At 35.0% G+C, this 27,497-nt stretch overlaps 2 protein-coding genes across 6 annotated transcripts in view; both read right to left on the bottom strand.

Moving 5' to 3' along the window:
• LOC106168130 (uncharacterized) overlaps positions 1-24,473 on the bottom strand; it is a 65,783-nt gene extending 41,310 nt beyond the window's left edge. The window contains exons 1-2 of one of the 5 annotated variants that reach the window (XM_013547068.2): positions 24,366-24,473; positions 24,007-24,230 (exon numbers count right to left, since the gene is read on the bottom strand). In XM_013547068.2, the coding sequence (XP_013402522.2) occupies positions 24,007-24,195 (189 nt within the window). In that variant the 5' untranslated portion in view covers positions 24,196-24,230; positions 24,366-24,473. The other 4 variants (XM_013547067.2, XM_086996066.1, XM_086996067.1 and 1 more) reach the window with 4 other exon arrangements.
• Positions 24,474-24,667: 194 nt separating this feature from the next.
• LOC106168140 (phosphatidylinositol N-acetylglucosaminyltransferase subunit P-like) lies at positions 24,668-27,365 on the bottom strand. Its single transcript, XM_013547095.2, has 5 exons — positions 27,160-27,365; positions 26,792-26,864; positions 26,190-26,308; positions 25,744-25,858; positions 24,668-25,501 (listed from the first exon to the last, which is right to left on the bottom strand). The coding sequence occupies exons 1-4, from the start codon at positions 27,239-27,241 to the stop codon at positions 25,749-25,751; spliced, it is 384 nt and encodes a 127-aa protein (XP_013402549.1). The 5' UTR covers positions 27,242-27,365; the 3' UTR covers positions 24,668-25,501; positions 25,744-25,748.
• Positions 27,366-27,497: the final 132 nt, after the last annotated feature.

Genomic DNA, 27,497 nt, shown 5'->3' with positions numbered 1-27,497 from the left:
CCATGCATAAGAGGGCAAAAAGTACTCAAGGGACACAACTAGTTTTTAAGCCCACGAAAACAATACTGTCACAAATCACAATAACAGTCAGCTGAATGTATTTGCACCTGAGGAACCTCGCAACCTTCAGCAGACGTCAAATGTCACATGACACACGAGCACTCTGTGACCTGATTGGTATCGTATCCAACCAGTAGGCGCCATGAAAAAACACACAAAATATTAAATCTTCATGCAGCCGCTGCTTCTCAGCATGTCCTGACGGGTTTTCTGGCCTAATATCCTCCATTTTTTGTCATTTCATTCATCTTTTTATAAATATATCTCTTATTCGTTTTGCCAAATTTTCTTTCTTTCTTTTATTTCATTTACAACTACTCTTATAATGAAAAACACATTGCATTTAGATATCCTTTCAATATTGTATTGAAACGTTCCGTCTCTGTTTGAAACCTGTATATAAAACAAACCAAGTAAAGCAACAAAGTTTTCCTATGTCATTCTGCCGTATTACCTACCCTTTTTCAAATCAAAATGTTTACTTTCCTTCACTTCTGTTTTTTTTTCCACCCACCAACACCTGTGGTGACACAAAGTTTCCTTTTCCTTTTTCTTTGAAAATTGCAAACAATACCTTGAATTTACTTATCAAACCAACAAGCCACAGTGGAGGCTTATCAAAACTGTCACTTGACCCTAGATGTAAGGTCAGCCAGATTCTTTGACCAAAACTCTTTAAAACCTGAGGGAGGATTGAAAATAAAATGACCACCTGGTCATCAGGTATAATGGTTTGTGAATTGTCCTCCCCCCTCTCCCTCAAACACCTTTCCCTTTGAAAGCTCAAACAGAGCAAAGAAGCATGCTGATTTCTACTATGAATTGAACAAAGTTGAAAGATCTATTATAAAAACTTAATATAATTGTTTGCACCTAATAAAAAAATTCACCGGGTCAGCAGGACATCAAACACTCTCCGATTTGGTCACAAAAGACAAGAAGACGTCCATGAGAACGAACTGGCTAACTGTGGCTAGTTTCATCAGATGTTTTTTAACCACATACTGTGCCATTTTTGTGAGATAGAAGGATATCTCCCTTTTACAAATATAAACTATAACTAAGTGCATTTTCAAGAATTCCTTTGGTCCTTATCAACACAACAACACAACAAATAAAGCATATCAAAAATATCATAACAAGTAACATATTAACCAGTATCACTGCATTTTGTTACAATAAAGCACTTCTACTGCAAACTCTTTTTTTTCTACAAAATGCTTTAAATTGTTTTCTAGCCATGCACAAAGAAGAAACAACACCATTTTCCAGAGGACAATGACTATGAACCGTAGACCGTAGAGACCCCAGACTGTGAAACGTGTCGGCAACATAGGGTACATGTGATGCTAGGGTAGTTCATACTGGTTTCACACTGGTTTCCAGTGAGCTAGTGGCACGGTGGGATGGGCGTATTGTCACAGTTTCTACAGGCAGAGGGAGGCTCCATTGGTGAGGGTCAAGGCACGGGGCAACCAGGTGTGGAGAGAGAGAGAGACAGAGAGGGAGGGTGAGAACAGGTCTGGAGTTTCTTGAGCAGGGTCATGGCAAGCCATGTGTGTGTGTGTGTGTGTGTTAGAGAGAGAGAGAGATGGAGAGAGAGAGAGACTGAGGACTCTTGGCAACCAACATGGTGATGGGTATTCTTATCCTGCTCCTGGCAAAATTGCATCTTTAATGTCAATATATAACTTAATCTTAAACTTCTTACATCCTTTTTAATGTTTTGTTTTATTTTATAGTCTTTTCCATAAAATCTATTTGACAATCGTTTCATTTAGTTTCAAGACAAATATTGTTATATGTTCTTGTATATCTGGCAGAATCTGTGTTTAAAATCATAATTCCTGACATCTCAGGATTCAGCAATCAAAATGTACAATATCAGATGTAGCCAAAGGTAATACAACTTGATCCTACAATGTCTAAGACAATATGACAATTAAATAATATACCAAACTCTCGCTTATACTGCAAAGTGATTAAGATGTTCTACGCAGGTTCCAACTTTATAAGATGAAAAAAATGATTAAAAATGTCCAAAGGGCACCTAATAATAAAACCTGTTTCTTCAACAAAGATGAAACTTTAAGAAAATATGGCAATGTGGCTTTGCACCCATCTCCATAGCAGGTGCTTGATAAAATATGACATAAAATAATACATTATTCCTATTTGCATCATTAAATCAAATTATTTCTGATGACACCTGCCAAATGCGGGTGTCTTGAAGAGAACACACACAAAGAAAAAACAGAGAGTATGATAAGCGCATATATGAACGGTAAACTTATAACTATCTCCCCTTTATCATCTCAAACTGTTATAATGCTCTCAAAAATTTTTAAAGGATTAAAATGTGCATCTGGGCCCAACAGGACTGCATCAGTAAACCCTCTGAAAATTCTACGAACATAGAGTTTAAAAATTATCATATGAATAATTCAGTTATGGTGCCCCTATCAGAAGTGCATGGCTGAGTTTACTGTGTAATACAACTCAGAATTATAATTGAAAATAGGACATTAGCCCATTCACACAAAAGAATTATTGCACTTTAAATGCCTGCTGTCTGTAAACATTATTCTAGAACCATATATAATCTATGTGCTGCCTTTAGGCCTTGGTTAATCAAATAACATGTCACACCAATGGATATCCTCGCTTCAAAATAAATAAAAAAAATAACAAACTTTTATCAAAAATGTCTTCATATCTAATTGAAAAGAATTACATAACATGTGCAAAAACAGCAGCGAAAAATAATTGACCTTGGCCTGAATATATCCTAACCTGGTATGCTGATATGGTTTGACCTTTGATTGATCTTGACCTCAATATAGCCTAACCTGGTATGCTGATATGGTTTGACCTTTGACTGACCTTGACCTCAATATATCCTAACCTGGTATGCTGATATGGTTTGACCTTTGGCTGACCTTGACCTGAATATTACCTCAAATGGTATATACTAAACTTCCCTTGATCTTAAACTGTGCTTTGTTGATCTTGAACCTTAACTTGATTATGATCTTATCTGGTATGCTAAACTGTGTTGACCCTAACCATTGTTGACCTTAACCACTGTTGACCTAGCCACTGTTGACCTTTACCACTGTTGACCTTCACCAGTCACCATGAACATGCTGACCTTAAACAACAAACCAAAAGTGATGATGACCTTATCTTATCCAATGTTCCTACATTTAACAGTCTGTGTGTCAGACTGGTATTTCTGATAATAACTTGACAGTTGAGATGAAGAACCACTGAATACTGCCCTTAAATTAATAATGTAACAGCTAAGTAAGATAGAGAGGACGAGAGCTGGTCAGGGGAGGGGGGATGTCAAAGGCCAAAATACCTAGGTTAAGGTAGCAATGACCAGGCAGGCAATCTTGGGGAGACTGAATGCCAGACCTGCTGCCTGTCAAGTTCAATGAAATCTGAATCTAGTTTGGATTTAAGTAACATTATATTTCCTTCTTCTGGCTCAACAGCTGTGGCATACTGTCCTCTTTTCAAAGTACTTCATTGCCGAAGACTTAAAAAACTGCACCTTTTGCATCAAACTGAAGTTTTAACATCTTAACAGCGGTGGCTCCCCACAGCTTATCATGCACTGCAAAAAGGTTGAAAAATACAACATCCACAAGATGAGCCACATTTCTTACAAAATCAGCAGTAAAAAAACTGCTCACAAAAATTATAATGAGTGGCACTGACAAGCTGTGTATAAAATCCCATACAACAAAGGTATCAGAAAAAAAGCACGGGGCAGTTTTCAACAAAGATCCCCCTGTATTGACTGTAATCTGCTTTCTTCCAGCAGTGCCCATTATTGGACCCAGTTGGACCCAGTGCTACCCTCACCCCTCTGCTGCACTCAGTGCTCACTTTGTCATTCTTTGTCACTGTTTCCCAAACATGGCAATACAAATTTCTTCTGAAAACTTGCTGAAGGGAATGAGTGAAAAATCTCGAGTACCGTACTTTTCAGCAAATTTGGACCGCCTCATTTTTTCCATTAAAAGGACATAATTTACTTCAAATTCATCATTTTATATTGCTAACAAAAACATGCTTTCTGGTATAAACCAAACTAGCTTTCCTAAAAATTCCTTTTTTTTTTAGTATTGTTAACTACAGTATATTAAGGGAAATATAAGTAATTTTTTTAGCTCAAAATCACAGAGAAACTACCCGCCCTATCACTCACTCTCTTAACTTTGCATTTCATGGACAATGAGCATTTCATTGGAGAGGAGGTCATTTCATTACAGCAGTTAGGAAGACACAGCAGGGGTGCAGCAGTATTTTCCCACATATTAATCTCGCAAAAAGTTTCAGGAGTCTCCATCATTCTTCAGATTCTCCAATGGAGATAAGCAGACTAAAAATAGACAAGGGTATTCTTTAGGGAAAAAGGTTACAAGGTTATTACCATTTTTCTGTTATGTTTTAAAAGTAAACTTTTTTAGAAAACTTCCTTTTAAAATCTGAGAGATCCCCCCTCTACTCATAATCAAATTCATGAACATAGAATACTTGTATCACGGATATACCCAATACATGTACAGTATTTTTTTTTCTATAGTTTAATGAAGCACTTCATGGAAGAAATTTTCTCTCTACATTCAAAGTAGGAACATTAAGTTTTTAGGCTAATGGAGAAATTGCCCTCTCTGCTGGCAAGCTTTAAAACAGGTCATTTCTTCCCTAATTTTTTCTCAGAAAATAAGGGCTTACTTGTATGGCTTAAGTGTGGCTTGAAGTAATTTAAACCTTGATTGAATTTAAAATCGGTGTTTAAAAAAGATGAGTAAAAACAGCACAAAACAATTGAATTAGGGCACTGAAGCACTATGAACAATTTATTCCAAGAAAAAAATGAGGAAATACAAGAAAATTTAGGATTTAAGCTTAATTGGAGAATCTTAGGAAATAAACAGTTTAAAACAAGCAGGTGAAAGAATGGAAAAAAATTAAAACAACAATTGTGTCTTTTAAAATCATTTTAGAATGATTAAAAAATAGCAGTAAAACTCAGGCAAATTGCTGGGAAATTTGGTGACCATCAAAAAGAAGTAAGGAGTTAAACATCCACTTTAAACTAAAACCATTCATTAAAACACAAACAGCATTTCTCCGAGCACAGACAGACATATAAAACATTTATGTTCTTGATCTAGGAGATAAACAGTCTTTATGGTGGGCCCCCTTAGCTTAATCTACAAGCCTTATAATATGATTATCTAAGCTAACAGGCTGGTTGAAAAAAACAGGACAATTTTCCCTTGTTAAAAACATGAGTGACAAGAAATACAGAAGAGGGTTAAATAACCTAACACGTGAAATTGGCGATGTGACGGCACGAGGAGAAGCTATTCAAATATCGACCCATATGGTAGTAGCTAAAACATGCCACTTTTTACTGCAGATATATTTTGCCATCCAAATCTAAAGTAAAATTCTGGAATCGAAAATGTTGACAGTTTAAAATTCACAGTTACTTTTATTAACATAAAACTTGTTTGAAAAAAACTTGCAAAAAATTGTATCAACCTTAAAGTATGAACTCCAGCATAGAAAAATATTTTGCATGAAAAAAAAAAAATCATAACTTGAGTAAAAGAATAAAACACGGGATGTGATCTTAACACAAAAAGCACTGTTCTGAAATCTTTCAGTTCAGAACTTTGGAATTGCTACCTCAGTATATCCTGGTTGATACTCTGCTCTGATTAAATTTTTCAAGATGTTTCAAATTATAAGAACTACTTGGGTCGGAAATAAATTGCAGAGGCCCAGAAAAAATTCAGATACAAAAAATATATTGTAGTTTTTATATGGAGTCAAACAGGGTGATGGATTAGGGAACTTGCAATTTTCTTTTTATTTACCCCTGTATCAAAAAAAAAATTGCATCTTCAATTCTTTCTTTGATACCGTAAGAATAATCAAGATTTTGAGACCAGTTTTCTTTCAAGATGGCATCATTTTTGAGATCTTGTTAAGAGCACCTCAACCTCAAGAAAAATATCATAAGCAAATAAGACAAACAAAATCTTAAATTTAAACACATTTTACGTCTAGTGAAGGGATTTCAGCCGTGCTTTTTAATCTGTTTATTCAAAGAGTTCAATTCCCGTTGCTTTTATTGTCAACTCAGGTGAGGTTTATCCTTTTATACAAACAGTCTCAAAATGGAAAACAACTTGGATGCTGCTGCTGCTCAGTCAGGTATAACGGTTCTCTCTAATATTTCACCTGCACCGCAATAAAACTGTCAATGCAGGTAAAATATGCAAATCTTTCACTCCCAGGATGAGTGTGATAAACTGACAGACTCTGTACACTGTGAGGGAAGTCAAGAGGTCAACTTTAATACTGGAAACACAGGTGAAATACAGGTGATATTATGAGCTGATATACAGCTTTAAAATAAACCGTCTCCAAAACTCGGGGCAGCCATCACATCAACACAGCAGTTAAACCATCAAATTAAATCTATACATGTTTGAAAAATACCGGTACAGGTATGGCGTATCTTTTCTAATCGAGAAATTGATAAATTAACTTCAGGCCATTTTAAACACATTATGCCAAATCTTTGTTTTACAAAACTGAGCCTCTTGCTGCAATCAATTTTAATATGATCCTCAGGGACTTTGTAAAAAGCAGCAAACCAGGGCCCGTTAAACTTGAAACAATAAAATCAAAAATAATTACCTTTATCTTCAGACCCATCACCTAGCCTTTGAGCAGACAGGTAAGTTAAGTATACAAGGGTCAGTGAGGGTCACCTGTCCAGACTAATGGTCATCTGACCAGACAACACACCTTAACATTAAATATATGTTCACCTTCTCAAGACATTTGTTATATACATTAACATTATCAAAACATCATGACCAGATTCAGGAGTGGATCCAGAAACATTTTCTGATAGTCTTCCAAATTATCTTTGTTGATCCATCCTCCATTTCTGACCGTCTTCCGACAGAAAAAAATAAGATACCTATTAATGTAAACTTGAAAATCTGACCGTCTGTTGGAAGACCCAGAAGACTGCCTCAATCCACCCCTGAGATTATTAAACAAGCTGGACGCTGAAGCTCTACCTTCTACCAGAACCACGGGGAGATTTCCTAACATGATATTTAAGTTCTCTGGCTGATTCTGTGCTCATTTCTGTGCAGTGCGAATTAAGAAATTTAGGAAAAAAGTTGTCACAACCCAGCTGGTCTCTGTTAGAGAGTACTGCACCTCTATCACTGCACACCTTTTACTCGTACTAGGTTTAGAAGGTCAACAGTGAGGGTCAACTCATACTAGGCACAGAAGGTCAACAGTTAAAAGTTGTCAGAAAAAGAGAAATTATCCAACAGTACATGAGCACTGCTCGCTTGCTATGAATTTATTTATGAAGAAATTGAGAGCATTCAACTTGAATTGAATTGACCTGATTTTAAATTTTGATGGTATTTGTAGGACTTCATATTAAAACTGCCAGCACTGATGCTTCTGCAAATATGTCCTCAGCACAACATCTTACTAACCACACTGAAACCTTTTTTGAAATAAGAAATTAAATGTGTGAGTATCCTCTTAAAACTGCTGACCACCAAAAATATAAATAAATCACATACAGATCCATTTTCCTTCTAAGTTAGTCATGTTCTAGCTAATATGTTTATCCAATTTAAATTCATATATTTCAATATCCAATCATAAACTTACGCAGATCTAACAGAAGATTATCAGTGTATACAGTAAAGGGCTAATTCTTTACCATAAATCCTGTAATTTTTTTCATCCCTGCAACTGTCGCCCTGATCACAATCTGACCAAGAGTGTCCACCAGTGAACCGAGGTCATCTTTGTGGACGATGACAGCTGTCTCAAGCTGACCACATGTTAAACTGGACACACCCAGGTACAGCTTGACTGTCATCCTCTGAATGGACACGGCAATATGGGACACTGACCACTGAAGGCTGACATTTATATTTTTAAAATTTTCATTTAGCTTACTTACGTGCATCATTTAATGAAACACAATGTCTGTTGTAGTGTTATTTTTAGTATTCTTATCTTGTTTAGCAGTAATGAGTAGTTTGCTTTGGTATTAACTTAACAGTCTTCACTGAATTGGTAAGTATTTCCAATAACAATTTTCAACATTATTTCTGATTTGCTTATTATGAAATGGACAAAAAGAAAAAATGTAAATGCTCATAAACAGAAAAGTGGTTCTCTAAATGAAAAAAAAATGACAATTTCCCTCAAAAAGAGACCATTTCTCAAAAAAAAAAAAAAAAAACATGAACAGTACATGCCTCAATCCCTACAAATATGTAATTATTTTCACTCTGTATCTCTTCATTCCATTACAGATTCCAGCCCATCATTTTCGTGGAAACTAATCAAGACAATTCCAACTAATGATTTTGAAAACTGGACATACTGCTTACGACTGATAACTACAGAATGGTCATAACTAAGTCCACGTTCATCATTCTCTCTGTGGTCATCTATTATTCTGTGGCCATCTAACCTATGGTCATCTATCTTACGGTCATTTATCTGATGGTCATCAATAATGGCTACTGAGAATTTTGGAAGCCGACTTGCAAACCAAAGACTACTCAATATTTTGTCCATTCATCTGACTGTCTGCCTGCCTGTCTTTCTGTCTAGTATCTACTGTAGCTATCTAAATACCTCTATATCTATAACATGACAGAATCACCAGTCTGCCAAATCTCTTAGGTTTATCAGAGGACTACTAAACATCTTGACCAATGACACACTAACCACTGCCTGTCCACCTTTGCTTCACTGTTCCTCCTGTGGACAGTGGCCACTTTACCAGGAGTTTTCAAGTGTGGTCAGTTTGACCATTTCTCCGGTTATAAGTCCTGTGCCTCGTACATGCATGTGGTAGCACTTTCGGAATCAAAGCAAAATGTCCCATTCTTCCGTGCACCCACAGTTCTCTCTGCTGCTGCCAGTCAAAATAATTATTAAATGGTGGGAAAAAAATGTTCAAGAAACTCAATATGCAGTTATACCGTATGCTTTAAGTTCATTCCAAAGAAGAAGAGAAAAAGAGGAGGAAAAAAATCCATTCACAGTCTTGAGTCACCAGGCAGTCACTGTGCCCTCCTCAGGCTGCTGACGTTTCCCGCCGAAATATTGTCCAGTGCCCCTAGCATCTGGTGTGCTGATAGGCGTGGGCGTGGAATCTTTCATCAAGCAGGTTTTATCTCCCTTTCCTCCTTAACCTCTCGGCACACACAACACAACACGCTGGCAAACAACCCTCTTCAAGTGAACTGTTTGCTAGATGATTCAGCATGCGTTCATATGGCAACAGTGTGATGGGAAGATTGACCTCTGACCTCATCCTGACCCCTGACCTTCCCTTGTTTCCAACCCAGTGCCCAATCATAATGCAGCTGCAGATAATTTTCCAGCCTGCTATTATGGTGCTTGGGTTGTTTGTCGTTCTGAATTATAAGGTAGGCAATAAAAAAAGGATATGGCCTGTAGACTGAGAACGTACCCTCTAACACAGGCGCCTGTGCCGACATTGAGCTCACTAACAGAAACATTTTTAAATGGGAACCCAATTCTCTCCAAGTCCAATTCACCCTTTGAAATAATTCACTATGGATACGAAAAGCCAACACTTCTGAGATCTTAAAATCTTTGATACTAATTTGGGCCAAATTTCTACATTCCACTTAAAACAACTTAATTATTAAGCCAACTTACAAACTTTGCAGAAAAAGAAGAAAAAAAATTCTTAAAAAATGAAATTAGGGTTATTATCTCAGGAATTCCACAACAGTGTCTGTGACTTCAGCAAACATCTGACAAGGTGATGAGAGGGGACTGTAGATCTCCCCCCAGTGTGTCCATGACACTTTATACAGCCCTCACCATATACAGCCCCACACAAATGACAGGTTTGCCAGGTCTTTCCCATTAACAGAATGCCCCGCAGTGTAATTCATACCCAGTATGCGGGTTGGCCACCTTTTCTTTTTTTTTATATAAAATTATAAAAGATTAGAAGTTTCAACTTTAGCACAGCCAAATCTAATTTTTTTCTTTTCTTCTCTTCACAGATGTAATTATGTAGACGTGAGACTTCTTTTATTCAAATAAATATCACACAGCAGTATAGTCTACTTTTATATATTTTATTATCATTATTTTATTATTTTATTTATTTATTTTTTTGTTATTTTATTATCATTATTTTTTTACAATGATGCAATATCATATTTCTGTCATTAAAATATATATAGCACACACATAATTCACCTATCTGGGAATATTTATTAGAGCCATCAACATCTACAGTGGCGACAAAAGTTGTTCACATGCACCACACTTTAGCATATGACCCAGGACAGACATTTATAATAACAGGGGGATTGTTACATTATAGCAGAACATATATATAATAGCAGGGAGATTGTTACATTGTCACAGAACATATATATAATAGCAGAGAGATTGTTACATTGTAACAGAACATATATATAATAGCAGGGAGATTGTTACATTGTAGCAGAACAACAGTTGTTGATGCAAGGCTAATTCTAATAATTTGTCAGTGTGTAAGTAAAAGAAACCTGCAAAGCATAGCCAGCTGTGCAGTCTGAATAGAGCCCAGGGGAAAAAAAGTCTACCGAACTGATTTCTGGGGGAATGCTACATAACATGACGGTTTTAAGGCAAAATTTGGGGAGTTAAACAGATTTTCAGCTTCTTGATCTAAAAAGCTCAGTCACAACCTGTAATTTACTATAAGGTAAAAATGATTATTCAGTACAATCTGCTTTCTCCTATCAGCAATCAAAGATTTCTATTCTTGATCAAACAGAACAATGCTAACTTGTACTAGTAACGCTTCTATTAAGTGCACTTCTTAGTGATGAAACAAATCTCAACAAATACATCAAACAGAAAAAAATCCACATTCTTCATTCTTTTTTAATCTGAAAAACATAAAACAAGAAATTTCCTTCCTGTATCACACGTTTTATTGATGAATTCTTCAATGGGTAAATATTTTTAGCAACCAAAGAATTCTGCCTTTGTTATGTGGGATTTCAAGCCATCAGCTTTGGTATACGACTTTAAAAATAATATCAGTCACATAAACCAGGCTTTTACAATCTATCTATTATCCCACCAGCACATAATCTACATAATCCATATCTCAGGGCAACAATGCTGCTAATTTTGACAAAAAAAAGGCCGAGGCATCTATTTCTATTTCAAATTAAATGTTTTTTTTTTTCAATTGCTCCTTCCAATTACCATACCAGTACATAATCTTTATAATTCATATATAGATTTCAGTTCAGCATTATCAATGTGTAGTGGTGTATGCCCCACCCTTAACCTGCCCCCGCCTAAAGACATTACTGCCGACTGAGATATCAGCCTGGTATGTTTATAGATTAGATTAATTTAACGTTGTTTGATTACTTCTTTATCCGGTAAACAGTGAGTTCACGACCCTAAATCAGTCAGATTTCTTGTTCACCACTGAACTGCCATCGTTGTAAAGCATTATGGTAAGGAGTATTGTGCGGACTGGAGATTTTAAACTATGAATTCACTTTCTTTTAGTCTATTTGTACTGCACAACAAAAGTTTTATAAATAGAAGGCAACTAATGTTATTAATTACAAGACAACCATGTTTAAAAGATTTTTTTAAACTTTCAATTCATAATGCTCAAAGTACAATTTAAACACATTAAACAGGTAAACTAATAATATAAATTATAAGAAATATTTATATAAAATCGAGATAACTAACAAAGATGATTTCAGCACTGGCATATATAGCTGATGCAGCTGCTCTATCTCTTCATGATCATCTTACATTTTTCAAGTTAAACCTCAAGCATAATTTCAAAACCCAGTAATGAGGGGCAGGGGGATATAGGATGAAATGATAGTACTTTTTCTCTCATTTATTTGACAGGGGATATTTCTGACATCTCTTTTTCAAACTTATCAGAGAAAGCATCTTAGTAATCTCCCACAAGCATTTATGTGATTTCTTTTCAAGAAGTTTTTTTTAGTTATCAGATCCATCTTGCACCAACACATTACCGAAACAATTTTTCAGAAAGTCAGATAAGGAAAGAGCATTGTTGTAGTAGAAAGAAGACATATATCACTGCAAATCCACCAACAAAAGAATCAAAATAAATTATTTTCAGCCATATATCACTGCCTCAGTTTCCTCTTGAATTTTTTATACATTTTTCTGAATATTTTTTTCCTTTTTTTTACCTTTCTTCTTTTTTCCTCTTTTTCAAAGCATTAATTATCTTATTCATTTATTTATTTCTATCTTTGATTCTTTTATCGACCCACCCACATATTGACTAACTAATCACACCACTTCGAAAAGAATAATTTTTCATCAATGTCATTCTCTTCAATTCCAATCTACTGAAAACTTATTTCCCTACTTATTTATTTACCAGCATTTACTTTCATAATTCCTATGTTGACAGACACACATTTCTCTCTAGACAAGCTGTCTTATCATATATTAATTCATCTCTACAGCACAATAATTTACCTTGTCAAAGGCATAAGAATATTTCCAAGTCTTTTTTCCACAAATAACAAAATAATTTCAAGATTTTCAACCACTTCTGTGACAATATCAATGCCCACTAAAACTAAAAACTAAAAAATAAAATACTTAAACTTTGCCAAAAATTATATCCCCCCTTTTATCATGTTTTTTGCATTGTGCACGCAAATGCATTTTTTTTTCAAAAGAAGTCAGATAAAAGCCATATTCCCAAAATGAATGTTTCACTTTTATGCATCACAGTTAATTTTGCTAAAGAATCCAAGTAATAAATGTTCGTCATTTTTTCACCAATTTTTTTTTCATGCTTTCAGCAACATACACAGACAAAGTTTTTTTTTTTTGGGGGGGGGGGGGGGGGGGAAGAAAGGCAAGATCCATGCTACATGTTGAAGTATGCTCATATCAGATGTCTCTCTTTGGTGCACCACAATTTACTGTTTTTTTTTTTTTTTTAATACAAAATTGATAAATAACTAAATAAAAATCACTCTCACTCACTCTCTCACTTACTCACTCACAAAGAGACACTGTCATTTGCAATATATATATATATAGGTATTGTATCATTTAAAATATTTGTCAACAACGATGTATAATCTAATAATAAAATAATAATAAAATACACAATTAACTGGTTGGTTTCAATCAGATAAGCTGTACTGTCTATATTCCTATATTCTACATGTACATAGCCCTGGTCACTACAGCCAGTAATGACCCCATGCATGGACATCACCATGTCTGTCTGTGTGTCTGTCTGTATGTCTGACAGACATTAAGTGTACAGACCCGATAACCTCATTTATCAAATATACCAGGCTAAGAAACTTAACTGTTATTTTAATATTTTCATTCATCAAACCAGTAATAAATTTGTATTAGTTTGAGAGCCTGTACATGTAAACCATTTCTTTGTGCTCAATAAATTATTATTATTATTATTATTATTATTATTATAAATGAATAACTTTTTTTTCATTTTTATGTCCACAAAGTGATCTCATGGTAAGCAAGTGGACATCTCACCCATAGCACAACCTAAATGTCTTATCAATGGATTACATTACTGACTAAAAAACACAGAAAGATATCACAAATCTTTGAAAATATTTCACTTATTCAGCATTTAACTCAAACTTTTTATTGGGCTAAATTAATCACAAGATTTGCGATTTCAGACAAGAGAGCCAAAATCTTAGACTATTTCAATTCAACTTATCATCAAGGTTTCAAACTGGTCTTAGGAAAAATAACTTCAGACCAAAGTAACTCTTAACTTAAAGAGCCAAAATTTTATTATATTTCTATTGAGGATAAATCATATCTATAGTCCACTTAAATAAAGTAACTATTGATATAAAACACGGGTCAAGTCTTTCTTTTAATAAAATCTAGTGCAATATTTCACTTGTAGAAACTATTACTGGATTATTTTCAAACTACAAAAGAAAAAAGTCTTAAATTTGAGTTCTTTTGTAGAGCTGTTCCTCAATACATATCCACAGGTCAGCAGTCACAGGTGTACACTAAATACCTCATCCTGGCCACAGATTGTCCATCTGATAGCTGTCTCTGTTAGTTAACTCACTGGACTAAACCTATAATCTGATTTGCTTGGCCACTTAACTTTGGGTTCAAGCCCATTAAACCTGGCAGGACGGTGAAATATGAGTGGAGAGGGAGGCAGGGAAGGGATAAGAGGAACAGGGTCGGTTACAGGGGTCAGTCTCTGACCTCTGGGGACTCACCTCACCTGCCTCCTCACTGACGGTCAAGTTATATGGACACTGAGTGACCATGAAGTATATTACCCTAATATGGAAGAAAATATAAGGATCACTATATCATATTACCCTCCTATGGAAAAGAAATATATATAAGAAATTACCTTTGATAAAAGCAATTTATTTGACTCATCCTATTCCTTTTCCTTTTACAACATATCATAAATATGACTAAAATTATAGAGAAAAATACCTAATGGTCAAATAAACAAAGGAAAATACTTTAATGTCACAAAACACATAACCTCCATCTCTATGACACTGATAATTCAGCGGTGACTGACCCCATTCAATACTATATATATATATATATGTTTTCTCATAAAGGCAAGGTATTTTCTGCAACGTCACGTCAGGAAATCTGAAAATATTCATGCCTATGTCTATTAGTGCACAAAAGTCATGTTTCCTATAACAATAACAAACTGCAAATGTTTCACCAGGCAGACAGAGTGTGGCCTTTGACTCAGAGATGCTCTTTATTACTTATTTATTGAAATATATATATGAATCATGGCATTATGACAGAAATATGGCATTCAATTTGTGGAAAACATAGGAGCTCATTATTAGTATTTCTAATGTGATGAAGGAGATGTGGATTCATTTTTGGCGTAGATGAAGAACTATTTTTGTTGACGATTATCCTGTCAGAGAGAGAGAGAGAGAGAGAGAGAGAGAGAGAGAGAGAGAGAGAGAGAGAGAGAGAGAGAGAGAGAGAGAGAGAGAGAGATCACATCATTTTACAAATGAAGACTTTCTAGGATGCATGGTTCCACCTTTTTAACTTATATCTTACCAAGGCAAGAGGCAATCAAAATTTGAGCTAAAACAGCAATAAATTTGTGAAAAAAACTTAAACTCTTTTCTCCATATGTAAGGCCTATAGGCTCGGGGGGTGGGGGGGGGGAGGGAGTACAGAAAAGATAGAGCCACCCCTTTGACTGGACAGGGTCTTCTCTGAATTAAAATCTGATCTTGGTGGTATAATGCCATTTCCTAAGCCTGGCCATATTCACACTTCTGAATGATTCTTGCCTCGTCCACCATTCACATTAACTACAATCCCAAACATCAATCATCAAGATTATCATTTCAAAACTCTCTCAAACTCACACCTATCCAGGTGTCAGCCACATTAAGGAGGTGATCACTTAATCCATTAAGGGCTGTCCAATCTACTGTCTGCTTAATGGACGGTCCAGTAATACAGTTGTATATGGCAGTGGTCATTTCAGTTTGACCATTAGGACAGACCACATATAATAAATGATATGACATATGTCTGGTGGTAATAGCATTGACACAATTTACAGCGGTTACTGGACGGTCAAACCAAATGACACTGACATTAATTGTTGTACATCCAGTCTGAATTTTGTGTGACATACATAATCATCCTATAAACTCACTGTATAAATAAATAAATAAATAAGATAGTTGATATTCCTGCTGATAGTTAAATAAAAGATCTCATAAAAGTGGAAGCTAAAAATTATGCTAACCGCGAAGGCAGACTGATAGAGAAGCTTGAGGGAATCCCTCGCCAATAAACAATATCATATTCATACCCCAGCTAGCAGCTATACTAAATATAGCACAGAGAAACTGAAACCACTGGCACTGAGGGCCAAGAACATTCCAATACCACTGTCATTGTCTCCCTTCTTGTGTAGGCTGTCAACAAGCAATAAAGGACGCAGCAGACAATGACAAGCCGCCCCGCCCAGATAATAATAGCCATTGTTGTCAGTGTCCTGACCCTGGACTATCTCCTCCTCTGGCTGCTGTGACTCCTCCATCCCCCTGGTGACATGGGGTGACATTACCCGCGACTCCTCTGTCCCCCTGGTGACATGGGGTGACACTACCCATGACTCCTACATCCCCCTGGTGACATATAGTGACACTTCCCCGACTCCCTCGTTTGTCCCCCTGGTGACATGGGGTGACACTTTCGGTGTCACTCAGAGTTCAGCCCACTCAGGCATGGCAGATGTGCTTTATTTATTTATTTATTTATATTTATCTATCTATCTTTTCATTTATTTGTAGTATATTCATCTATATATATTCATTTATGTTTTTTTCTCTTTTATCTCTCTATCCTTCTTCCTTCTTTATTTAAAGTGAGAGTTTTCATGCTTTTTATAGATTTTTCATTTGTTCATGAAATTTAACTGTCAGTTCCCTCTAATGTACTGAATTACTATCTGTATGAATCAAGCAAATAAAGACAAAAAAAGAAATTGCCCTATAAAGCCAGCCAAACATATTTAGCCTTCATCTCCATCCCATCAGAAGACAGAACAAACCCTATAAATAACTCAAAAGGATCCATTAAATTGGTGAAAAAATAATTAAATGTGTCAAGTTTTCTTCAGCCAAACTTTATCAACTCTGTCATCTGGGGATAGGAGGATCTTTAACTCCAGCTTGAGCTACAGGACCTGGTAACCTGGTGAAAATTTATGAAACAGTTCTCTACAAAAATGATGTCAAAAGAATGTTTTTTGTTCAATGTTGTATGAGCTGACAGAAGCTGTGTGCAGTGTAATATGTCAAATGCTTATCGTCTGTTTATTGTTCATTAAATATTTCATGTTTTGGTCATAGTCAAGTTTTCCCCGCGTTTCACATGAGCCAGACTAGTATATTAGGAACCTTTTTGTACATCAAATATAAATGACAAGTGCCTGGTACCTTGTCTGCCCTTTTATGTGCCTAAATATATGTCAGACACAAGCAACTTTCATTTAAACTCATGTATTTTTTTAACCTAACAGGGACTAGGGAGCTTCTAAGCAAAATGTTGAATAGGTAGATATTTAGTCTTTTTTTTACATAAAGTACTAGGTTTAAAAAACCTCTGAACATTTATCATGGGACCCAACACCTAACTTTGACGAATTTCAGGAATCGTAAGAACTGGATTAAGAAATGCGTCTGCCAAATAAGCCCATTAAATATATATCATTGTGATATAGTACATCTTGAAATCTGCAAAACTGCATACTGCTCTATCCGACATGATATCAGAGTGACAATTCTGAAGCTATTGCAGGCTCAAGGACTTGTAAAAATCTAGATACTGCACGCAAAAATATTCTCCTGAGATAAAATTCAATGATGGAATTTCGGCTGCATACATTTATGATTATTATTTATCTTTTACATAGCCAAAATTCATTTGAAAAACTTTTGCAGTAATTTACAGGGAAAAAAATTATGGTAGGAAGCTGACAACTACAAATCATGTCTATATCAGAGTGGTTGGTGTAAATCCATCTGGGACATTTAATGTACAATTTTCATTAAAAACTGCCAGCACACCATCAGCATTGCTAATCAGTACCGTACTGGAATTTTATTCAGCTTTGTCATGACTGTAATACTTCTGTTACAGTACTCAGTATTATGTAACTCAGCTGGAATACTACTATTTTTCTCATTTTTCAACCACCTCACTATAGGAGTAAACCCCTGTGAATCTCATAACCGGTTTTCACGTAAACATTACGAGGTTCAGACAGTTCTGCAAACTGCCGTGGTTTATAGCACATGAAACAGTAACCTCCTTTGTCATAAAAAAAAGAAAGTAAGAAAAATAGAAAAGAGCTGGAATTTTATGTAATGAAAACTTTGAACAAACAAAAAGAAAAAAATACAGGATGTGAAAACCAGTTTTACCAGTGCCATTTCTAAAGCATGCTGGTTGCCATACTGAATCTATGTTTGTACGAAGTTGCACTCCTTTGTTTTTTCTCTATATCATACACAAAGTCACACCTTTTACCATATAATCTGTATGCTCCATGACTACACAGCATTCATATACATTCAAAGGGAAAATTCAGGAGAGAAATAAATTGTATATTTTCTCTTCTACTGTATCCAATTTTCTTGGTTTAATTCCTAACATCCCATATTTTTCATTTTTCTTCGAAATAAATTTACAAAATTGGTTAAAAAACAACCCATTCTTATTATTTTTAATTAATCTTTTAGCTAACTCAGATTTGTCAAGTACTAATGCTCCCTTTTAATTCAAAGACAGTAAAACCCCTACAATATGCACCCCCTCTCCCCTCGATCTGAATGATATTCTATTTTATTTCTCATTAAAGAGTGAACACATCTAGGTCGTTGACTTGTGAAGACAGGAATTAAGAGCCTGACATCTTAATCTGTCAGGCAGGTGACGCGCCAAAGACATGTCACCCAGCAAAATGTGCCTCTGCCATGCAATCCTGGCTCTTGTCACTGACTAGTTGATCACTGTCTTAGCTGGGGTAACACTAACACTCGCCTATATAGCCGAGTGATAAAGCGGACCTAAATTGGCTAAACAAAATACTACTATTATAAGATAGATTTGACTTGTTTTAGACCATTTTAAACCATTTGGAGAAAAGTGATGAATAACTTATTATGAGTAGTGATTTGGCCAAGTTAAAAATTGCTAGATCTACTCTATTCACATTTTAATACCTATCTGAAAGATAATATGACTAATAATAACATGTTATTTAACTTCAACTTAGAATTCAACACCAAAAACATCCATGAAAGTAACAGCATAAGCTCAATAATACTGAGGTTCATTTTTAATGCACTGCACTGGCCTGCCATCTGATGGCCAAATTATAAACTAAATTATACACCTGCAATACTCAGTATATTCAAAATATATAGATCTCAAATTTTTGTCAATCTTCTGGCCCTAATGCTTGTAATTTGATTCCTTCAGCACTTTTAACCTTCATTTTTTTTTTTTCGGATAGGGTCACATAAACACTTTATTTGTACATAAACCCATTAGGCAAGCCAGCCTGGCAGACAAAAAACACTAATTTAAACCCAATATTCCTCATACAGGTAGAACCCCCCCAGGCAGTCAGTATGGTACACCTGTCTGGGTTCAGAAACACAGATTAAGGGCAACTTAATTTACAGCAAATTTATATTAATCTAACATTCAGCCAAGGGAGTCATGGATGCCAGTTCTATATTTTCGTACTATGCATATATTTTCATACCAATTCCCTTTAATTTTAGCTGATTTTTTCTATTGTTCTCCGTATCTCCAAAACTAGGTGTAATATAATGAGATGGGTTTGATCGATGTGAGGTTCCTTTCAAATTTTAAACAAATCAAACCAAAGTTCTGAAGCAAATCAATAAGAATTTTGAAAAAAAAATTAAACCAAAATTGTGAGAATACATTCAGTGTACAACTTCAAGTAACATTCTAAAGAAATTTTCTTTCAAATGTATTTTTTTTTCTAATTATTTTTCTGTACTTAATTTTATGCATATCCTAATCCATAAAATTCTCATTTCAAAGATTGTAACATATGGTACTTGTTCCATGAGCCTTTTAACACGTAGATTTTACAGATAAATGGCATTCTAAAAGAAAAATCTGTTGGCTGGATTTTGCTTGACACAAATTGTTTTAACCAAACAGCTATTAAACTCAGCCAACTAAATATCTCATATCATTTATAATCAACGATAAATTGGCCAAAGCAATAAGTTTATTTCAACATTTCATTGCCCAGCCATAGTATAGGTTATAAATTTGGCAAATGGCCGATTGGAGTGCTTAAAACCTAACGAGCAAAGTAAAAGGAGGTTTTAAATTCTACAGTACTAGCATGTCTTTGAGGATGTCTGAAGTTGCCTCAACACTTTGAAAAACAGGAAAAATGACATCTAAAATAGATTTATTTCTTCCCATAAGCCAGCAGCTCTCAGAAAGAGGTTATAAATAGCTGGGTCCTGAGCCGCTGCACTAGGCAGGGTCACGGGGGGCAGCTTTTGATCAATGTGTGGTTTTAGGGCCAGGGCGCTGAGACGAAAGGGTAAAAAATAGTCCAGGGCCAGCTTTCACGAAACGTTTCGCAGTTTGCGCAAGGAGGGAAGAACAAGTTTCACTGTGTTACATGCAACCAACAAGCAGACTTGAAAATCGCATGTGATTATCACCGAGAATTCCCTATTCCCCCCTCATAAATAAATAAATAAATAAATAAATAAATAAATAAATAAATAAACAAATAAATAAATAAATGAAAATTAATTTATTAATATCAGATGAACTTAAGCTAAATACCTAAGGACCATAAAAGCATAAGGTAGGAGTAAGAATAATAAATTTCAATGAAAATTATTTATTTTATTCCAATTTCTAGACCTGTCTAGGTTTAAATTTCGTGAGTCACCATAAGACATGGACCTGTAAATTACTCCAAGTTTAAACCTCCCTAATCACACACATATGTACATGCATGGTGTTCTAGTGGATTCTAATGACCTCTTGGATTCCCAAAAATAGTACAAATTGGAAGTACTTACAAGCAACAACAAGTTCATAAAAATCTACATTTTAAGAAAGAATTGGAAAACCTAACTGAACTATCATACTTTGTTTACACCCATTTCACAACTGTTATTTTTCTTATTATTGTTATCATCATGTTTTTTCTTAGTGTTTCTTTGGTTTCATTCCTCTTTTTTTTTCTCGATCCATTTACTTTATCTACCTTTAATTATAAAAATCATCAAAAGTGTGTGTTGTGTTGATGTTTGGGAGGGGGGAGGAGAGGGGTCTGATTTCCTTCAATTAGAAATGGTATTTGACCATGACTTTCAATTCCTGTTGTGTTAGTTGAGACACCAAAGCCAAACACAATCATCAGAACAACTGAAGCAATCTCATTTCTTGCTGCATAACGTTGGGATTACTTAAGGGATTATTAGTTAAACAGAGTAAAATCTAAATTGTTCTGTGTCTTGGATCAATTATCCCTATTTTCTATTCCTATCCCAAATTTTTCCATTATTACCAAACGTACTGTTTATCTTTGATCTTAAAAATATTTTTAAAACACATATGTCAAGTGGTTTAACTCACAAGAAGATCAACACAGATACACCACACTACAGTACATCTCTGATGTCTAGGAAAATTTCTATCTGACCACTAGTGACCAGAACCTTCTCCACTGAGACATCTTATAAATGACCACTACTAACAACTCTTTCGTCTACAGAGAAGTCATTAAACTACTTCAAACAACACTGCACAAACAGAATATTTAATTAATGGATAAAATCAATGCATTTACTGCCATTGCATGTGCTTATCCTCATGTAAGTAATGTAACAGCAAAATGACTTAAAATGGGCAAGTCAAATCAAATTATGTATTGATTCAATGATAGATTGTGAAAAGAAAATAATTTTTCTAATATATGCATATTTTTAAAGCGAAAGGAAATTATCTTTTTCATTCACTGACCAGCTTACATATCACAAAGTGGCATGAAATGGCATAAAATCATATAATTACTTGTTAAACTGTCAGTTCAGAGAATGAGCTGATGGGTTATGAATATCGTTATGGATTGCATACAAACTTAGCAATTCCAATCATCTTAAAGCTTTCTAGAAAAATAGTCCATAAATATAACTGAGACCTACATTAAGTGTTGAATAAACTTAGAATTTAGTTCATCATTTCAAAGAGACCAATTCAAAAATTCAGACAACTTTTCTCACTACAACAAAAATTAACATCTTCTAACATCAACACCAATCATAAAATTCCATATATATACATCAGTACTGTCATTGCTATGCAAGCAAGGCTATGATTTAAGTTTAAGGGAGCCCTGATGTATAGATAGTATTCTCTCCAGGTCAGCCGCAATACTCTGAAACTAAGGGTGATAGGTGACGCTAAGTCACTAACCCACTCCAGTGATAAGACGGAGGTGTATTAACTGTTTCCGTGCGTCCTTCTTGACCATGGCGACCTTATCAGATAATGGTGAAAGAGGTCACTGTGCGGCAGAGACGCACAAGATAAGTGAGTTTAATGATGTTTTAAGTGTCCACTTATTTACTTGTGTACTTGTCTGGCTAGGTGATAAGAAGACTTTCTCTTGAAATTTCAACAAAATGGATTAATCAAATTTTTCCAATTAGTACTATACCTGAATAGGATGATTTAAAAACTGAAAAAAAAAAAAGTTTTATGGACTATTTTTTTAGGAGTGTGTATTTGTGGAAGAATAAAATTGATGAATATTGAAAAAATCAAGAGTTGATTTTTTTCCGGGGGGGGGGGGGGGGGGGGGGGGGGGGGGGGTCAAGGGAGGAGGGGTAATAAGGAAAAATACAGCTTAAATGACTAAATTTTTTGCCTTAAAAGATGTTCTTATATCTCAATACCTTAGCTTTTGTGGTACATCTGTATTTTATCCCATTCATGTCTGTGTCCCATTTTAGTTTTAGTATCTACATGTTTATATAACTGCAGTGGTTGTCAGATATATTCAGGCCTTTATAAAATAATTTTTTTTTAAATTGAATGAATATTTTTTTAAAATTTATATACTATTTATTCAACTAACTGATTTGTTTAAAACCATGTATTAACTTATTTACTTATTTATTTATTTATTTATTTATTTATTTATTTATTGCTATATAGGTCTAATGCACAAGCTACAAGGTAAACCAATATAGCATGCCTAATCACAGGGATGAATAATTTCTACAGCCTCACAACTCACAAGCTCAGATGTCCACATGTCTGAAGAAATCCTGGAATATGTCAGGGTATTAGGAATTACCAGTAGTTATTAGAAATGAGTCTACAGTACCAGAATTTTTATCATTTTTTTAATTTTTTTATTATTTATTATTATTATTTTTAATTTTATCTATCTATTTATTTTTATTTTATTATTATTTTTTTAACTTTTTTTTTTTGGTATGGCACCAAATTAACAATTAAAGATAAATGTCTTCCAAATGTACCATGAATATATATGGAGACTTTTTTTTTACCAACTTTCCAACAGATTCAGATAAGCAGGGAATGTTATTCACTTTCTTATGTTGAGATCAGATTTTTTAGCTACATGAAAGAAAGTGTGATAAGAAACTTAAAATGTGTGTAGCACTGCTGCAGGACTTTGATCTATTTTAAGGTATGTGGAGTATATTGACATGGTATCTATAATATTTTCTGCTTTGTATTAAGGGGTCATCCATTTTTAGAATAATTTTCACGAGTTGACAAACTGTACACTGGGAGGGGGGATTAGGGCCCTCTGCAAATAATAAAAAAGATGATCCAAAATGTGTCCAAGGTCATCACTTTTAGTATTTGACATTATATTCTAATATCTTTGAAAGGGAAGGGTCTCAAAAAAGTCTACCCTTTCCAGCCTTGTGAAAATGATAGTAAAAATGAATGACAGCTAAGAAGTATGTTAATTTAACACACCAAAGCAAAATTAAATGCTATAAGATATAAACCTCGTTTTCCATCTACTTTAAAGCATGTAGATAAAGTACAACAATGTATACACACAATATTTCATGTAGAATAAATACAGCAATGTGTTCACACAATATTTCACAACACTTCATTCAGGACAGGGTATTGCAATCAAGTTGGAGTAAAGGCGGGGGAGAGGGGGGGTAGTCGACTCACCTGTCGATTTTTCCTGTACCGCAAGAAAGCCTCTTGGAGATTCGGGCAAGAACTGGACTTCTTCGCCACTACGTCTACTACAAAAGACTCAGCAGCATGGCGTTTCTTCCTCTCGGCACGCGGATCATTCTCTTGATTTTGGCTCTTCTGCTCTTGCAATGGAAGCCGAGGCTGTACCGACTCCGACATGCTCCTCGCTTCATCCGAGCGCGGAACCCTGAAATCTACAAGCATTTTCGACAGTTTACCTTCTAAAATGCTTTAGGCATCACACACAAAAGACTGTGTCACTGCCATTAAATTTCTACATTCATTGAAAGGAGAACACGGATTTCAATTTAGAGCGGTAAAATACAGACCTGTTTGTTTTGAATGTTGCGCTTGGCAATCGACCCCAAACACTACTGCTTACTGCCTAAGAACAATGCATCAACTCATTTCATTGGACAATTCTCATTTGCCTTTCAAATAATCCAATCAGGAGGCACAATCCATAACCTGCTAAAATGGATTATTTCCGGTTCCGCCAGATGATCAGTTGTCACAACCAACACAATCACAACTACAACAATCTACAGCCAAGAATGGGATGCAAACTGAGTTATCTATTTTAAATATGTTCAAAATAATGTACAAAAAGCTGCCACAGAAAATCTAAATGAAAAGTTGAAAGTTCCAAAAATTTGGTTTATTCAATTATTTATCTTATACTATACACTATTTTTCAGGTGTGAGTCGAAATTATCAGAAGTCAGGAGAGTAATATTGTCTCAAAAATATAACAAACATTTTATTTCTGTAATCTCTGATCTGCTTTGCTCATATCATACTGTCTGTAACAATACTTTTTTGAAGATTTCAGTTGTCACTGGTAACCAAATTACAGAGTTCACAACATGACAAACCTCAAAATGTGTACATCTATCATCTTAAGTCTTATAAACAGCAGAATGTCATCTGTGAACAATGCACATAATATGCCAAAGATGTGTAAATGCATAGAGCTGGCAACTCTAAAATCAAACTTTACATCAGCATCTGACCCTGAAAGTTGACTGTTCTTCCTGTTAACCTCCTATATGTCACTTGGTATATAACCTTTGTAATTGTTGTCAATCACAAAGACAGCAAAATTTAACAGTCAGCACTGGGTTGAACTCATAATTTGACAACAATATACTGTAAATAAAGACTTCAAGGGCTCTTTATACTGGTATAATATTAGGCTTTTCTCTGGATAACATGATAGTCTCTCCAAAAACTGCAGGTTTGGCTTCATGGTTGCCTTAGGTCAGCTGGCAGTGCATTTTGAACACATTCTCTGTCAAGAGGGGGTGCCACTGGCAGGTCAAATGACTGACACAGAACTGCAGATTTGGCTTCATGCTAGCCTCTGATTTTTTAGTGACATTATCTCCCAGCAGTTACAGATTATGTCACCAACATCATTGAATTGATCAGCTGATCATTGCAACTCCTGGCACTGGCTGAACTCCTGGAAAAAGATTTGAAAATTTGCCTTTTTAAAGCAACTTCACTTCAATCATTTGTAAATCTACATGTATGTCTCTCTTGGTCCCTCAAGTTTTTTTTTTTTTAACTTAATATCAGAATGTCACTTGGCTTTTGTTTGGTTATGCTTTTAGGAATCTGTAAATAGTTTATACCATTATTTCAATTAAGTGAACTCCTTTGATTAAGTCTAAAAAACATTCGAGGTTAATTATAGTAACTTACCTGTATCACCTGTCCCCATACAGCTGTCTATTCACTTCTGATATATCTATGTCTCCTATTGGTTTTATTGCTCCATCTGGAAGACCTGAGGTGATCACTGGGCGAGAATGCTTGTCTAGAAGTTAAAAGAAGATAAGAAGTTAAAAGAAGATATTACAATCATGGATTATGTTATTGGTTTTTATTGTCTCTTGTGTAATGATGATAGAAATGGCAGTTATTTTCTCAAGAGACTCATTGTTGTGTTTTGTGCTACTACAAGAACAGTTGGGCATTCAGGTCGATCCTCTTTTATTAATATTATTTACTTGGGGGGGGGGGGGGTTTCTGATGATTGCCAGTGCAAACTTACATCTTTCCTCATAAGTCAATTCATCAGTTAAACTGCCCCCAATCTCTAACACACTCAAACTTCGTAAACTGTACTTTCTGGTGAGTATACAAACCTCTGATAGTGTGAATTGAGTCAAGAGGAGCTGTGATGAGGAAGCTGTAACCAATATACAAACACAATACCATGGCAACCATCCCACACAAGAACACTGGCCCTGCTATGGCCCAATATCTGTAATGAAACATTTGCACTGCATATAAACTTTTATATAATATTTTTTACATAATTAACAGGAAATCCTACTCAAAACCCTAAATCATGTACTAGTACATGTAGAAACAATGTTAAACCCTAAGTTATCTAAGAATAGACTGAGTAAAAGAAGAAATGGTGGTCTATAAATGAACAAATTTACAAAATTTTATAGGCATTTGGCTAAGATCACTGGTAAGATTAAGGACTGTGCATGGAGTAAGTAACATTCTTTCAAGTCCAAAATCAAATATTTATATTAAAAATATTCCAGATTATTTTTGTGGGAGAGAAATGTTGCACTCAAATTTAGTGTTTTATGCATTCCTCATAAATAATTAAAAAGTGTTTTGATCTTTCATGGGCAATTTATTTCTTTCAATTTTGAATAGCCTGTTTTTACTTTTCTTTTCTTTTGTTTTACTATTATTTTTTTCAATGATTTTATTTTTTTCTACTTACTTTTGTGGTAAGTATGTGAGTCCTATAGATTCCAGCCAAGGATCCGGCACATAGGCCCACACTAAATAAAACCCTATAATTTATAAGAGCAAAAATTATACATAATAAAATGTTCCAGGTTATGCAATTGTTATAATAAACATATAATGTTGTGCATCCTGAGATTTATTTTATTAGATCTACACTTTGGAGTTAGTTAAAAGGTAGGCCTAGAACTGGTAGTCGTAACAGTAGCAGCAGCAGACAAAACTACTTAATTGTACCAGCAGATAATTAGATCTAGATGTCATCTTCGATGATACACTACAGACAGACTCAAACACAATGAAAGTCAGAAATCGGTACACTTTACTTAATCTGTAATTTACCTAGTGCTAGAAATGACCCTAGATACAACACAAAACCATAAATGGCTCTTTCAGGAGAGGGGCTAGGTTTTTGCTCCGGCATCTTCTATCGTGAAGTCAGCCAAAATAGAGACGAAACACACGCATCTTCTTTGTTTTGAGGGAATTCCACTGATGACGTCACATACCCAACAGCATAAATAGCAAACCGCAAAGTCATAGCTCACCTAAAATAGAATAGACAACCGTGATTTATTGCAAATATTTCATCTACATTTGTCAGTAAAATTTACTTTTTGTTGCATTAAGCATTAAGAACCCGTTCAAATAATAAATTTGTCGGTTGCATTACAATTTTA

This window comes from Lingula anatina, chromosome 9 (genome assembly GCF_051362555.1).
Source record: "Lingula anatina isolate TDL-2025a chromosome 9, LinAna3.0, whole genome shotgun sequence".
NCBI classification, from domain to species: domain Eukaryota; kingdom Metazoa; phylum Brachiopoda; class Lingulata; order Lingulida; family Lingulidae; genus Lingula; species Lingula anatina.
This window is presented reverse-complemented; position numbering and strand designations above follow the sequence as displayed.